The 14,162-nt window shown below is 43.2% G+C and overlaps 1 protein-coding gene across 2 annotated transcripts; it reads left to right on the forward strand.

Annotated features, from left to right (window-relative positions):
• The first annotated feature begins 8,592 nt into the window (after positions 1-8,592).
• LOC133888956 (wall-associated receptor kinase 17-like) lies at positions 8,593-13,379 on the forward strand. Of its 2 annotated transcripts, XM_062329369.1 has the most exons (5): positions 8,593-9,740; positions 10,498-10,653; positions 10,986-11,009; positions 11,130-11,300; positions 11,801-13,375. In XM_062329369.1, exons 1-5 carry the CDS (start codon positions 8,786-8,788, stop codon positions 13,021-13,023), a joined length of 2,529 nt encoding a protein of 842 aa, XP_062185353.1. In that variant the 5' UTR covers positions 8,593-8,785; the 3' UTR covers positions 13,024-13,375. The 2 variants fall into 2 exon arrangements, with proteins under 2 accessions (XP_062185353.1, XP_062185354.1); XM_062329370.1 differs by lacking the exon at positions 10,498-10,653 and having other exon boundaries at positions 11,801-13,379.
• Positions 13,380-14,162: the final 783 nt, after the last annotated feature.

The following is a 14,162-nucleotide window of genomic DNA, read 5'->3' on the forward strand; positions in this document are numbered from 1 at the left end:
GTCAGATCGTGAGACCCTACTGACGCCACCTCGGCGAGGTCGCAGGAGAAGGCTCCAACGATGCCTTCAAACACAAAAGGTACCAAAACATTATGTGACCCTAGTGGAGTGTTTCTAGGGTAGTTTGGACAACATGTACCGAATTAAACTTGAGAAACTTCATGAACGGGATCTAAAGCTAGGGTTAAACTTGGCCAAAACAAGATGGAGACCGATTAGAGCTTGAAAACGGCCGAAAAATGGTAGCGGATGCTCATCTTGGCATAGGGGAGCTTTGTATTGGATCGGTTCGCTGCGGAGAAGCTCCAATTTACAGATCAGGCCTCGAGGTGGTCGCTAGGCTTGAGATGGAGAAAAGTCAGGGAAAAGCGTCTCCGGCGATGGAAAGAGAGGGAAGAACTTAGGAAAGTCCTCAGGAAGTTTGGGGGAGTCCTCTCCGTCATTCTCTGGCCGTTTGGGACGTTGAGGTGATCTTTCTCGCTCTCTCTTTTGGCGAAGTAAGCGAGTGAGAGTGAAATGGAAGAGAGAGAGGAGTGAATATCAGTCGATGGGCTTTAAACCAAAATCCACTACGTCTTGGCGGTCAGACCATGAGGGGTGGTCTTGTGCTCAAAACCTTCTACACCCTAGCAGTCAGACCACGGGTGATCTTGGTTAGACCGCGAGGGGCGATCTTATGCTAAAAATTTTGTCTCTATTTTTCCTTTTTTTTTTTTCCATTTTTCCTTCTCTTCTTCTTTTTTAAACCCTAGGGGTACTTCTAATTAGCTCAAGGCCATTTCCGCTCACAAGCACAAATAGACATGTGACAAAATTTACGTAAAATATAAAACTATAGTGATTATGCTCGCTTAACCTGAATTAGGATTTTTTGGGTGTGACACGCCACCTCTCCTCAACTCACCACATGTACCACCGCACCACCTTGATCATGTCTACCTCACTGCCGGTTCACCACCCATCTTCGCAATGCTAGCAATAGGTGATCAAAGGGTCGGAGTACACGTAGGATGCCATCTCAGATGAATACGTGGAGCTAAGATGGATAGAACAGCGTGTCACATGAGCACGGTCCTATTCTTATTCCTTAACATGATGCAAATTAAAATATTAACGTTAAATGTATGGTTTAAAGTGAAAGCTATGATTAAAGATGGTTCAAAATACACTAAATATACAAATACATGATGTAAAGTGAAATTTACTTTATTTCTTTTGTTCCCGCTAAGTGGTTAAGAACATGTGCTAGTACTATTATCAGCTTTGGAGACATGTTTCTTTCTCGTTTGTTCCCACTTAGTCGCGGCGCACAATTAAAGAACAGATATTAGCATCCGCAGGTAGCCTTGGAAATCTTTCGTCTCTTCCCTTTATCTCCATTGCATCCAGCATCTTATGCTGTGGTAGGTCAGTGTCGTAAAAGTGACGGTTGTCGCAGCGATTTAACAAATAGAAGCAGAAGAACAAAGCAACGACGCACGGTGTACAAGATGGCCTCCTCTACTGTTTCTTATAAAGAATAGCAAGGGAGGACTCCTCTGCTATGTCTGATCTCCTGCCACCGCTCTAGGTAGCTGCTTTGGCTGATATCTGGGGTTGCATGCCTGCACGGGATAGGGGCGGGGCGGGCTCCGTACCGCTTCGTAGCCAATGAAGGTCCCGTTAGGTCGCTTAATAATTTTTTACCATGAATAAAAAAAGAGGGAAAAGAAAAAAAGAAAGAGAAGAGAGATGAATGAACTCCCTAGCTCCTCCGTATCCACCACTGATAAGGAACTAATTAATTTCATCCATCTTTTGACAGATAGATGGAGACGTGCATGAATTTATGATGGGCCCAATTCCATTCCAAGCTTGTGTGTGGTTCATGCCAACTTAAACTTCGCTTGCGGATCGATCGAATAAAGGTGGAGGGAGGCAATACCAGCTTTTTATAAAGGGAAAATAATTGTGCTCAATGAGCGCGAAAGTCGTCGTTAGTCGTATGGTGTCACTGAGGCTACCGGCGTATCGTATCACTGAGCCCTATGGTACTATGGTTAATAGTGCGGGCGGTAATATCTAATATAAGGTGGAATCCCATCTGTGTGGGTGAATCCTAAGCTTCCGAGGTTGCACTAACTAAATCAGCGTACACAAAATCAATTTGAGGGATTACAGAAGCTCACGAGGACAAGTGCTGATGGTGGCCTAACGCTCTAACCCAACGCTAGGTCAAGAATATTTTTGTTAAAATCACTCATTCAAAACTTAAATAATATATATTAAATTTTATAAATGCTTTCCCTGAGTAGCTGGCACCTGAGAAGAACATCATATATCACAGGGCAAGTCAACAGTGTTTTTTTTAGGGGAAGGGGGCAATCTGTCGAGAACTTCACACCGTTGGATTCACTTGATGATATTTAGGGTTTAGGGTGAGGAGTTCCAAGGCTTAGAGGAAAGCGCGCCATCTCCCTTCTCCTCTGGTCCCTTCTCCCTCCTCTTTCACCGCGTGCGTCGTCTCGCCCCGACCCGCCTTCCTCTCTGCCTGACCGAGAAACCCCGCCGCTTTGGCCTTCTCCACCGACTTGACCTTTCCTGCTCGCGCCGCCGGATCTCGCCTCGACCGGTCTCTCTCTCCCCAGCCACCCGAATTCGAGCTGTCGCCGAGTTAAGCCCGCTTGGCCAGCATGCCCTGCTGACGGTCTCCTTCCTCCCCTGGCCGCTCCCTCCCTCTCTCTGTCCACCTCCCTTCCCACTTCGGCCGCCGCCTCCATCTCCGCCGAACTCTCTTGCTCTCTGTGAGCCGCACAGGAAAAGACCGGACCGGCCTTATCCTCCCCACTATCCATCGGTCCACCGTCCCGGTCAGTGGTGGACCACACTCCGAACCTCCCCTCGGTCCACAAGCCATGGACCGTGTCCACAGCATAGTAGCCTTCGGCCCACGCCCCTCTGGTCCACAATGCACCCTCTAAAAAATCTTCCTCGGATTCACTAATCCACGGACCGAGTCTACATAATAGTGCCGCCCCCTTTTTTTTTTTTTCCAGAAAGTCCATTTCCTGCAAAACTTTCGAGCGTCATATCTCCTCCTTTTAAACTTAGATTTCAGAGATTTTTTCGCCGATATTCCTCTAAAATCACAATCCTCCATCTAGCCAAATCTTGTAATTTTTGGAGTTTGCTTAATGTTCTCGTTCGGTATTTATTTTCATATCATGGTGTTTAGGCTAGAATTAGATTTCATCTTTTATTAAATAAAGTGAGTTTAGATAATTCCATAATTATGTTAGGTTATAATCGTAAATTAGTCACATGTTAATCTAGTTTAAGTGTAGGTTTAAATCCTTTTGGTTAATTAAAGAATAGTTTTAGATTAACTAGAGAATTAATGTTTACAGTAGATTGTTAATTTATACTTTAATTCATAGGATTTAATCTTAATTATAATTAATGTAGTAAGTTACCTAAGTACAGCGGCTGAGTAAATAAATATCTATAATTAGAATATAATAGAATAATTAATGTTAGTAATTAATTAATTAATTAATTATCCTTTTAATAATTGATTATTTATTTTTTTAAATAGTTTAATCTAGTTAATTAATTGCATTCATGATTTTATGATTGCAATAAAATATAACTTAATTAGAGTGACAATTAAGAAACACTAGTTAATCAAGATTAAGTACTAGATAACCTTAGTTTAGGTTATAACTTAGATTAATTAATCCGTACTTGCGCATATATAGTTTTAATCACTTATAGTTATACTTACGTTTATATGTATATAAGCTCACATACATATAGACGTAAGTATCGCACGTTTATATCTGTACATGTGCACTTACCTACACGTAGAAATCATAATTGTTGCATTTTGGCAATTAAGCTAATAAATGCTCACCTAGTTGATCGTAACTTGTTTAGGCTTTTATCTAAAGTTAATAAAATAAGTACGCTGATAATTTAACCTAGCTTCACTAGATAACCTCGCTAGTCTCTATATATCAGTTTCGCTTAGCTAAGTGTTGTCGATTGTCTTTCCGCTAAGTTAACTTTCGTCGTTTTTCCAGCCGTTCTTCTTTCGCTTGATGTTTCCTTTGGTTTTGTTCTAGTATTCCATTGCTTAGTCGTTGTACATTTTTCGTCATTAATCTGCGTAGGCTCAGAGTCAAGAGTCTAAGCAAAGACATGAGGAAGGAACTTAAGGCGAGGTCTGATAATGAAGAACCCAGGAGACTCGAACGATAGGACCAATCGTGAATTGACCTTTGTGAATGCAAATCATATCTCCTTGATCATGTTGAACCTATTATTTCAAATAATCTACATGATCAACTAAAACAATATTTATTATCGCATGTGCTATATATTGCGCTTTTTCAAACTATGGGTAGTAGTTATTTCTATTAAACACTTGTCATGCCTTAAATATCATCATTTATAATACATATCACCCTAAGATTTACCTGTAGTTATCTATATTAACGTTGGACGACGTTTTGATATCTAGCATGCTTAGGATTGAATACATCTCTCTGGAGACGTTGCTTTCAAAATACATCTCTTCAGAGACATTGCTTGATCGTTATCAATGTTAAACCCGTATACTATGAATCCTTGATAGTTGTGAATTCTGTGATGGTGGTGAGATCCTTGATGTCATGTGGGATATGGTGGGTGGTGTGTAAAAATAGGTGAAAACTGTTTTGGTGGGGGTAGGTAGAGTAGTAATCTGGTCGAGGATGCTCTTAGGGGCTTGAGTTACCTTCATGATATTCATTGCCAGAAGATGTCTGCGCTAGCCGCTTAAGGACCGAGTCATTTTGCTGCCATACTTAAGCCACCTCATTGCAACTATGCGTGCTGAATGTGTAGGATTTGACTTTTCTTTTACCGGACTGGGTTGGACATCATATTAGGAGGTTGCAGAGTAGCGAGAGGTCAAGTGACCATCTGTCCCTCTGTTTGAATATTTTGAGAACCAGCCAACGGCTTAAAAAAGGGGCTAACATTCAATACAAGGCCTTTGGTACTTGGGATATCTCGTAGAAAAGTCTGGCAAGAAAGATGATTGTAGTGTCTCGGTATGATTTGTTCCTTTGCTTACAATGGTTGGAGGCTAAGTATATCGAGTGGGTGCAGTGTACAAACTCTGTAGAGTGCAAACCTATTCGAATAGTCGTGTCCACGATCATGTACATGCGAAGGTGTCACGTCCCAAATTCTTAATCACGTATTTAAGCAAAATTATGCTTCTTAAGTATTATGCTTAAATTTTTGTGTAATGGTAATTCCGATCACTAATGCACTTTGTTAAAAGTCATTTGGATGAGAGAAGAAAATAATTGAAGTTGCATTGAAAATACTCATTTTCTCTAACATGTGGGCTCCACATATGGCCCCACCAACCACCCACTCCCTCCCTCAAGTGGGCAGCACCCCACCTGCCCTCTCTCTCTCTCTCCTCTCCTCACTCCCCACGTTTCCCCCCAAGCTGCTGCTGCAGCAGCCTCCTCCCTCTCTCCCTCTCCCACTCAAGCACTCTCTCTTTTCTTCTAAAATCCGAGCTCAAGTGGAGGATTCAAGGTATGCATGTGGTACCATTGCATTCTCTAGATTATGAGCTACCCATCTATCCAATTCATTTTCGTTTTCGTGAAAGAATTGAGTAGTTCTTGAAGTTCTTGGCGTTCTTGAGCTTTTTGGAGCAAAAATAGAGTTTTAGTCGAATTTGAGCTATAGAGTCGTGTTGCTAGTTGATGAGTAAGTTCTAGTACCCTTAGACTATCCCTAACATGTTTCCTTCAGGCTTGGAAAAGATCCCAACTCGAATCAACCAAAAATCCACTCGAGAACAACTTTTCTGGGCTGACTCGGATACTCCGGGTTTAGCAGAATTTGTCTGTTGAATTGTGTTCAAATTTGGTTAGGGTTTAGGGTGCGAGTTTGGTTTAGGATCTCTTGGATAGGGCATATGCATGTTTGTGTAGCATGGATTTGTAAAGTGAGTCAAATCACCCGGGGGAAAAATCGTGAAGAACCCAAGTCAGTATCACTCGGATTATTTGGTCAAACCCGAAGACTCCGGATAGTTATGTGATCGTGTAGCCGAGAGCTTCATTCGAAACCTCACTCAAAGTGTCTGGTATATCCCGGATAGTCCAGAACAACTTGGAGGTTACGGGTCGAGTTAGAATAGTGCTAACCGAGAGCCTTCACCGGTGGATGGCCCGGATACTTCAGAACTTGGACATTTCGGATTCACCCGGATACTCTGGGCCAGTCAAATAAAAAGCAGCAACCGAGCACCATTTTTGGAGGGTCACCCGGAGGGTTCGAACCCGGATACTCTAAACCATTCTGGATACTCCGAATGGCTATTATTTTCTGGATTTTGTTTAGATCACTTAGTATTGTGTTGATTCGCATATCTTATGATTCTAGCATGTTGTTAAGCTTTGTGGCATACTTTTTGCACTTCATTCATCCTCATTGTATTGCATGCATTGATCCTTTTTAGAGAACGCCGATCCGTCAATCCCGGAGGTCGAGGGCGATCCCGAGACGCCCCACCTGTTTGAGTCAGTGCATCCAGGCAAGCAACTAAGCATATTAATCCCTCTTGTGTAATTGGATAAGTTTAAAACTGATGAAATATGCTTATGTACGTATGCATGTTTAGTGAGTCAGTGTCAGGTACCAATGGGTAGAACCTATGCCGATTGCATTCTTTTACTTTGAATACTTATGTATTTACATTCCTTGTAGCCTTGAGATGTTGTCAATGTCCAGGTATGAGTTCGACTTATATGCTTAGCCATGCTTAGGTCATTCGGTAGAAGTCGAACGACTGCGCATCCCATTGTTCGCGAGCATAGGAACTTCTTATGATTACATACACTTGTTGAGATTAATATGGTTGTATGAGTGGTGAGTATGAGACGAGGTGTGGGCGGTGCTAGGATGGTGTTTTATCCTGCCCGGATGTGGAGTTCCTCTGGGTAGGTCGGTAGAGGAAAATCGGACATCGTAGACCGCTTTGCGCCGGTTAAGCACCGATCGTCGGCGTTGTTGACTTTAGCACTTACCTTACTCATCACATACCGATCTAATGTTAAGGCGAGCCGAATACCTTCGCAGTTGTGGCTTTTTGGGATTGGACATCGACGGTGTGAGCAGGCGGGCTTGTAGTGGTACTAGTTTGCTCCGGAAGTAGTTCTAGTACCGCCGTGCTGAGCGATGCATGATCCAAACGGTTGGGGCTGGTTGGGAAAGGTTTTCACCAGTACCCCCTTGTGTGCATTTTGGCCGGTGGCACAAGCCGAATGGTCCTCATATCGTGTGGGTCTAGGAGTATCCCCTGCAGGGTCTATAAATAGTTCGAACTACCACGCTTTCGGTCATGAGCATGCTTCTGTCCATCTGCATCGGTCGTAGAGTTTCGAGTATGATTTGTGGTTCGGTATTGTGGGATATACATGTTTTTTACTTATTGATATACATGTTGTTTACAATTATTTTTGTTCAGTTGTTAGTTGCAGGTTAGTTTTTCATATGTTTTTGGTACTGTTTCAGTCGCTCACACTTATGTCTAGGATGCTTAGTGCATATGTTTTACCTAACCTGTAGATCTTCCTTGCTAATGATCAATGCATAATCCTTAGAGTCGAGCTATGTATATGTGCTCTATATGGTTTAAGTCTTACGAGTACCTTCGTACTCATGCCTGCGCTTTCAGGTACTCCTGTTGCTGAGGAAGAGGTTGTTTTTGGCTACTTGCTTGCGCTTTCAGGGACTGATATATAAGACACAGGGGAACCTGAGGCCCGGTCCTGATAAGAGTGGAGGCGTGGAGACGGCTAAAGGGTAGTGATATGAAGGAAGTAATATCAGTGTCGATTTATGATTATTAGCCAACACTAAAGTATCAATGCTGGTTTTTCATAAGAACCAACACTGATCAGTATCAGTTCGACCTTGACTCAATCATTGAACGAGCGCTGAAAGTTACAAACTAGCACTGATACTTCATCAGTGCTGGTTCTAGCCTAGCCGGTATTGATGATACAGCTCGGATGATCAATTCTATTGTAATGACTTTTAATATAAGGCTATGTTTCATCTTCTCCCTATGCATGGTGGCCACAATTCACGTACCAGACTTTAATCTCGAACGTCATTTTGAGAGGTAAAAAAAAGAAGTCACATGTATCTCTTCATATCCTAAGCTCGGATACAAGCATGCAGACTTAATACTAATCTATGGGCCAAGTAATTGAAACCCTGATGATGAATCTTCTAAAATTGCTAGCCCGAGACTACTAATCATAAGTAGTTGTTTTTCTAGAGAGTAGAATTAATCATATCCCAGTCTCTGCATCTAAATATCCATCCGGCTCAATAAGCGATGTTCCCTACAACGGCATATTATTACTGGGCTACAGTGATTTGTGAGTGGGCCTCTCAGCGTCAAGGACTCCAATCCAAGAGGGTGCCATCCTGTCACGATTGTGCCGTCCAGTCGTCCACGCATCATACAAGTCTTCCATGGCAATACAATCTTGGTTTGAGCCTTATGCATTGACTCACACGTACCCAAGTCTTCCACTCACCAGACAGGGATACTGCCCTTTCACTCCAAGTGCTGGTATAATGAACATTGCTTTCCAGAAAGATTGAACGAAAACCGTGGACAGCCCAGAAGGACAGACAATCCAACGTAGTCTCAGTGATCCCCCCTAGAACCTCACCCTCTCGCGCGTCGCGCCCGAGCACGACGAAAGCAGCAGGCGACATGTCGATTGGAAGAGAAAGCAGGTCAGGCGCCGCAGTGGCGGCGGGTGATGCGGTTGCACGGCCACTCGCCCTGGCGCTCGCTCTCTTCTCGGCGATGCCTCGCGACTCGCTCTCGCAGGGATTGGCGCTGCCGCCGCCACTGCCTCCGAACATGACGTGCGACGGCGTCCCCTATCCCTTTGGTGTCAGAAACAAGTCTCTGAGCGGCTTCGAGGTGATATGTGGGCCAAACAAGGAGGCCATGCTGCCCATCGGCGAGCACAGGTACAAAATCAACTTTGTATCGCCGGAAAGCTACGTGGTCATCTTCGCGGGGCCCATCTGGCAGGTGTGCTACGACCGCAACGGCAAGCCGACGCCGACCACCGGAACCGGGCCTATGAACTTGGAAGGGACGCCGTTCACCTTCTCCAAGAGCAACAAGCTGGTCAATATCGGTTGCAACTACGAGATCGTGGCTAACTTCACCAACCCACCTGGTGATTTCAGTCCCTGGCCATACGCCAGCTGCACCACCTCGTGCTACGGAAGCTCCAACGCCATCATCAACGGCTCTTGCTCTGGGGAAGCCTGCTGCCAGATCGACATCCCGGGCCCGGTGAACGGCGCTCAGGCGTTCACCCTAACGTTCAACAGAACCATGGAGAACGTTTCTAGTAAGGAGTACGGCACCTGCAGCGCTGCGTTCTTCCTCCGCAAGGATGAGCAAGTCTTCGACGGCAGTAACGAGGGGAAGAGGCCTCTGAAAGAAGCGTTGTTGCCCCCAGGTGAGCGCAGGATGATATTGGATTGGGCGATTGGGCGCGCCACCTGCGACCAAGCCCAGAGCTACACCGTCGAGTCACCGTGCAACGACATGAGCGCCTGCGTCGACGCACCCAGTGGAGCGGGCTATCTCTGCAAATGCCATGAAGGGTACGAAGGGAATCCGTACGTCAGAGACGGATGTGAAGGTAAGGCTTCTTCATCAGCCGCGGATCTCCAAGATGACTCAGATAATGGAGTAGAATTTCACATGCATATTCTTCTTTTTTTAGAGAAAAAATAATACACAGCGTATCTTTATAGTAAGATGGAACATATGGTTCTTTTGAGATGCACCATCTTAATCAAGGTTCAAAACAAGCAAGGATCAAAATAAAAGGAAAAACAGGTGAGAGAAAGAAAGCGAAAAGGACCCTGTTGTCCGAATTGCCGGCAAACAGAACGGCCTAGACTGAAGCTAAACTAGGGGAGGTTACTGCAAATAATAATGCTGATCAGGTAGTGCCTGCTTCAAGGTGGACTCCACCGGCTTCCTGCAAGAACTTTGCATCATCAGCAATGGCAACCATTAAGTCTCCAACAGTTCACAGTTTGCCTGCAATTTCGTATGGAAGCACACAATACTTAACCTTCACCTAAAATCATGGGATGTATTACATGGAAATGAGCATAGACGCATAGTGAGTATCCATTTTATTACTCAGGGAATGCACAACCATCCTAAAGCAAGCACAAGTATTCATTTCACTACTACTACAGTTACTTTTCTTTTTTGCTTTGTTCCAAACACAAACAAGAATGGTGTTGAGTTTAATTCGTTTAGGCTGGTTCATAGTAGAGTTCAGTTGCCACATATATGCTAGCGGATAGGAGTTTACCTGTCTTTTATGGATATAAGTGTTGCCTCCCTGCTTCCTGAAACGAAGTGTTGTGTTTCTTGTTAAGATATCAACGAATGCCGGGATCCCTCTAGAAACAATTGCACCTTACAGCGCTTCTGCCACAATATTCCGGGAGGCTTTAGTTGCTCTTGCCCTGAGAATATGACCGGTGACGGTTACAGGACAGGAACAAGCTGCAAGGACGGGCTTTTGCCATCTGGTAATTGTCCTACATTCCTGAACTTCTTTATCAATTTAGCATATACTTTTTATTTATTTTTTCAAATAATACAAGTAACATGTAAGCCCAGTTACATCATAAATTACTTTCTGAATGCAACATGCTGAAGATTTCTGGGACATTTAAAGCAAAACTAGATTAGCTGCTGAATGACTCAACAGTATATGGCTACACATATAAGTATAAATTTAACTCTAATGTTCCTTATGGTAGGAAAACTTCAAATCCTGAAGTAGTATAGCAATATATAAGCCCTGATTACACTTAATACTGCCAAAATATCTAATAATGAGCGTTCTTTTGTAATGCAGGTCCCCCTACGCAACAACCGCAAGGTATAATACATCATAGCTTGGCGTACTGGGCCTCTAGTGCTATGTCATTTTCTTTCTATTTGGGAGGAAAAAACCATCTCTCTAATGGGATGTCGCTGATGATCTTTGGCTATCTCTCAGGTCTCGGTGTGTGCAGTAACCCAGAAAAGAACCCCTGCACATACATTAAGTACTGCATTGCTGTGCAAGGAGAAGGAATTGCTTCCTGTGCCTGCCCTCAAGGCATGAGTGGTGATGGCCGGAAAATGGGTAGTGGCTGTCAAAAGCCCTTTCCTCTGGTCACTGTTTTGGGTAACTTACTCAATACCAGACATACCACTTTACATCATTGCATTTGCTTTTCTGTCATTCTTTTTCTATTGATGCAATCCTCAGGTAAACAGTTCTCCTATCCTGGCCTACTGATCTAGTATAGGACGTGCTGCTGTTGTAATGGTTCATGCAAATGGTGAACGAACTACATAAATAAGGCATCATCGTATATAAGTTTCAATTTCACAATTTATGAATCAGAAGGCAGGTAAACTAGACTAAACACACCATTGGTAATGAATAATGATAAAGAGAAATGACAATTTATGATGGTCGTAAATATTACCTCAACATCGCATCTGTATGGGGGCAGTTAGAACTTACAAGTAATCTGGTACTATGTACAATCTGCAGACAAATAATCAATTCGTCGATCATCAGTCACTCAGTCCTATTTGTATTACTCGCAATGTCACTCCCACATGAGTCATTTGGAAAGAAGACTTGCACGTAATACATGTCTTCTCCAACATCTGCAGGTGCAGGTCTTGCACTTGTGGTTACAATGACCACTGCAGTGTCGTGCTACTGCTGGGCCATGAAGAAAGGAAAGGTGGAAAGAAAGAGAGCCGAGTTATTCAGGAAGAATGGAGGCTTGCTACTGCAGCAGAAATTTTCAGCAATCACATCTCAACAGGAGGGCTTGTCAGCAAAGATATTTGGTGCAGAAGAGCTCAAAACTGCTACTGACAACTACAGTGAGAGTCGAATCCTTGGCCGAGGTGGACATGGTATAGTGTACAAGGGTATTCTTCCAGATAAAACAGTGGTCGCCATAAAGAAGTCCAAGGTGTTTGACGAGAGCCAGGTGGAGCAATTTGTCAATGAGATCACCATATTATCACAGATTGATCACCAAAATGTTGTCAAGCTTCTGGGGTGCTGTCTAGAAACACCAGTTCCATTGTTGGTTTATGAATTCATACCTAATGGAACACTCTTCCAGTACATCCACAACAGAAATGTGCCTCACCCTCTAACATGGGAAGATAGCTTAAGGATAGCAGCAGAAATTGCAGAAGCACTTGCCTATCTGCACTCCACGTCTTCTATACCAATCATACACAGAGACATCAAATCAAGCAACATACTGTTGGATGAGAACTTCGTGGCCAAAATATCAGACTTCGGTGCATCAAGATCAGTCCCATTTGATCAAACTCATGTGACAACTCTTATTCAAGGGACTATTGGATACCTTGATCCTGAATATTTCCAAAGCAGCCAACTCACTGAGAAGAGCGACGTTTACAGTTTCGGGGTAGTTCTTGCAGAGCTATTGACCAGGCAGAAACCTATTTCTGTAGCCAGGCCGGAAGAATCACGTAACTTGGCTATGTACCTGGTGATTCTGTTTAATGAAGCGCGCCTACTTCAGGAGACAGAGCCACACATTTTGGCAGAAGCAGGTGAAGAGCAACTGTATGCCATTGCAGAGCTTTCAGTAAGGTGCTTAAATTTGAAGGGAGAAGAACGGCCTGCTATGAAGGAGGTGGCTTCAGTTTTAGATGGCCTGAGAAGGTCATTCACCATGGAGCAGACTATCAGAAGAAATGATGAGTCGGTACACAAAAATAATGAACAAGTGGAAGATCACCTTATACATGAGACCAGACCGATTTCCAACCAGAATTCTTCAGAAATAAGTGCACAGTGCAGCATGGAGGCTGAAATCCTATCTTCTTCTCATATGCCAAGATGATGTTCCTATTACAGTAGACAGAAAATGTACAATATAATTATGAAGTTATTGTGTAGAACTGTTCAAACCACTATTAGGTCACCACTCACCAGTAACTGCAGAGAAGTCTTCGCAGTCCCAACTCTGGGGTCAGATCCAATTATAGCATAAAGCCTTGAAATGGTACTGTTAAATTAGGTTCCTAGAATTTGGTTTTAAGTCAAGCCGTCCAAATCTGGCCACCATGTATCTGAATTCCGAAGTCATATAAGAATCTACATTGTCTAGTCACACCTAATTAGTTAACGATCCAACTGTGGGTGTCCTCTTGTCATTTGTCACCCTTTAACCCAACAGAATCAAGCCCGGTTTGTTTCAGCTTTTGGCTAGCTTTTGCTTCTCAGAAGCTAAAAACTGAAACAAACATGATTCTAAAAAGTGAATTTTTAAAAAGTTGAAAAACTAGTTTATAATAAAATAAACTAAAAACTGAGAAACTAACTGAGATTGCATTTTCTAATTTTTGATGTGCTAAGAACCTAAAAAATCTTCGTAAAAACTAACAACCAAAAGGTAAAAGCCAGAAGCCAGCTTTCAGCAAAAGCCCAAAAGCCAGAATCCAAACAGCCCTGAATTGCCATCATGCAGCTTAAGGGGAAATCAAGGTGTTATGAGTTTTATGAACTGATTTATGTCAGTCCAAGTCTGTAACTACCCCGTGAGGCTGAAATTTCATGTTATGAGTTTTAATGTTCCCGTCTAACACACGCATTTCATTTAAGCGTAAGAAGTTCACAGTGAACTGTTGCGATAGTGATCCTTTGATATTTGCTTTCATCACCAGTGCAGCAAGCACCATGTTACTCAGCAGAGAAGGCTGAAAGATTATTTTCCGAAGAGGAATGGCAAGTCAGCCATCCACTTGCCAAATCTTACTAACAGTTGGTGCCTACCGCCTAGTACTCTGTGTAACTGCAACTATATTTATTTTTTTAAAGGAAACTGCAATTAGCTATGACAGTCTCAATACGGCAACCTTACTGGGAATGGGTTGAATTTATATAGTTTGGTGCAAATTGCATTTCGCAAAACCGTGGATGGAATTTATGCGAGTGAAGAACTGTAAAATGCCGATGGTCAGATTCAGAAACAAGCGTAAG

The sequence above is a fragment of the Phragmites australis genome, chromosome 13 (genome assembly GCF_958298935.1).
Source record: "Phragmites australis chromosome 13, lpPhrAust1.1, whole genome shotgun sequence".
NCBI lineage: Eukaryota > Viridiplantae > Streptophyta > Magnoliopsida > Poales > Poaceae > Phragmites > Phragmites australis.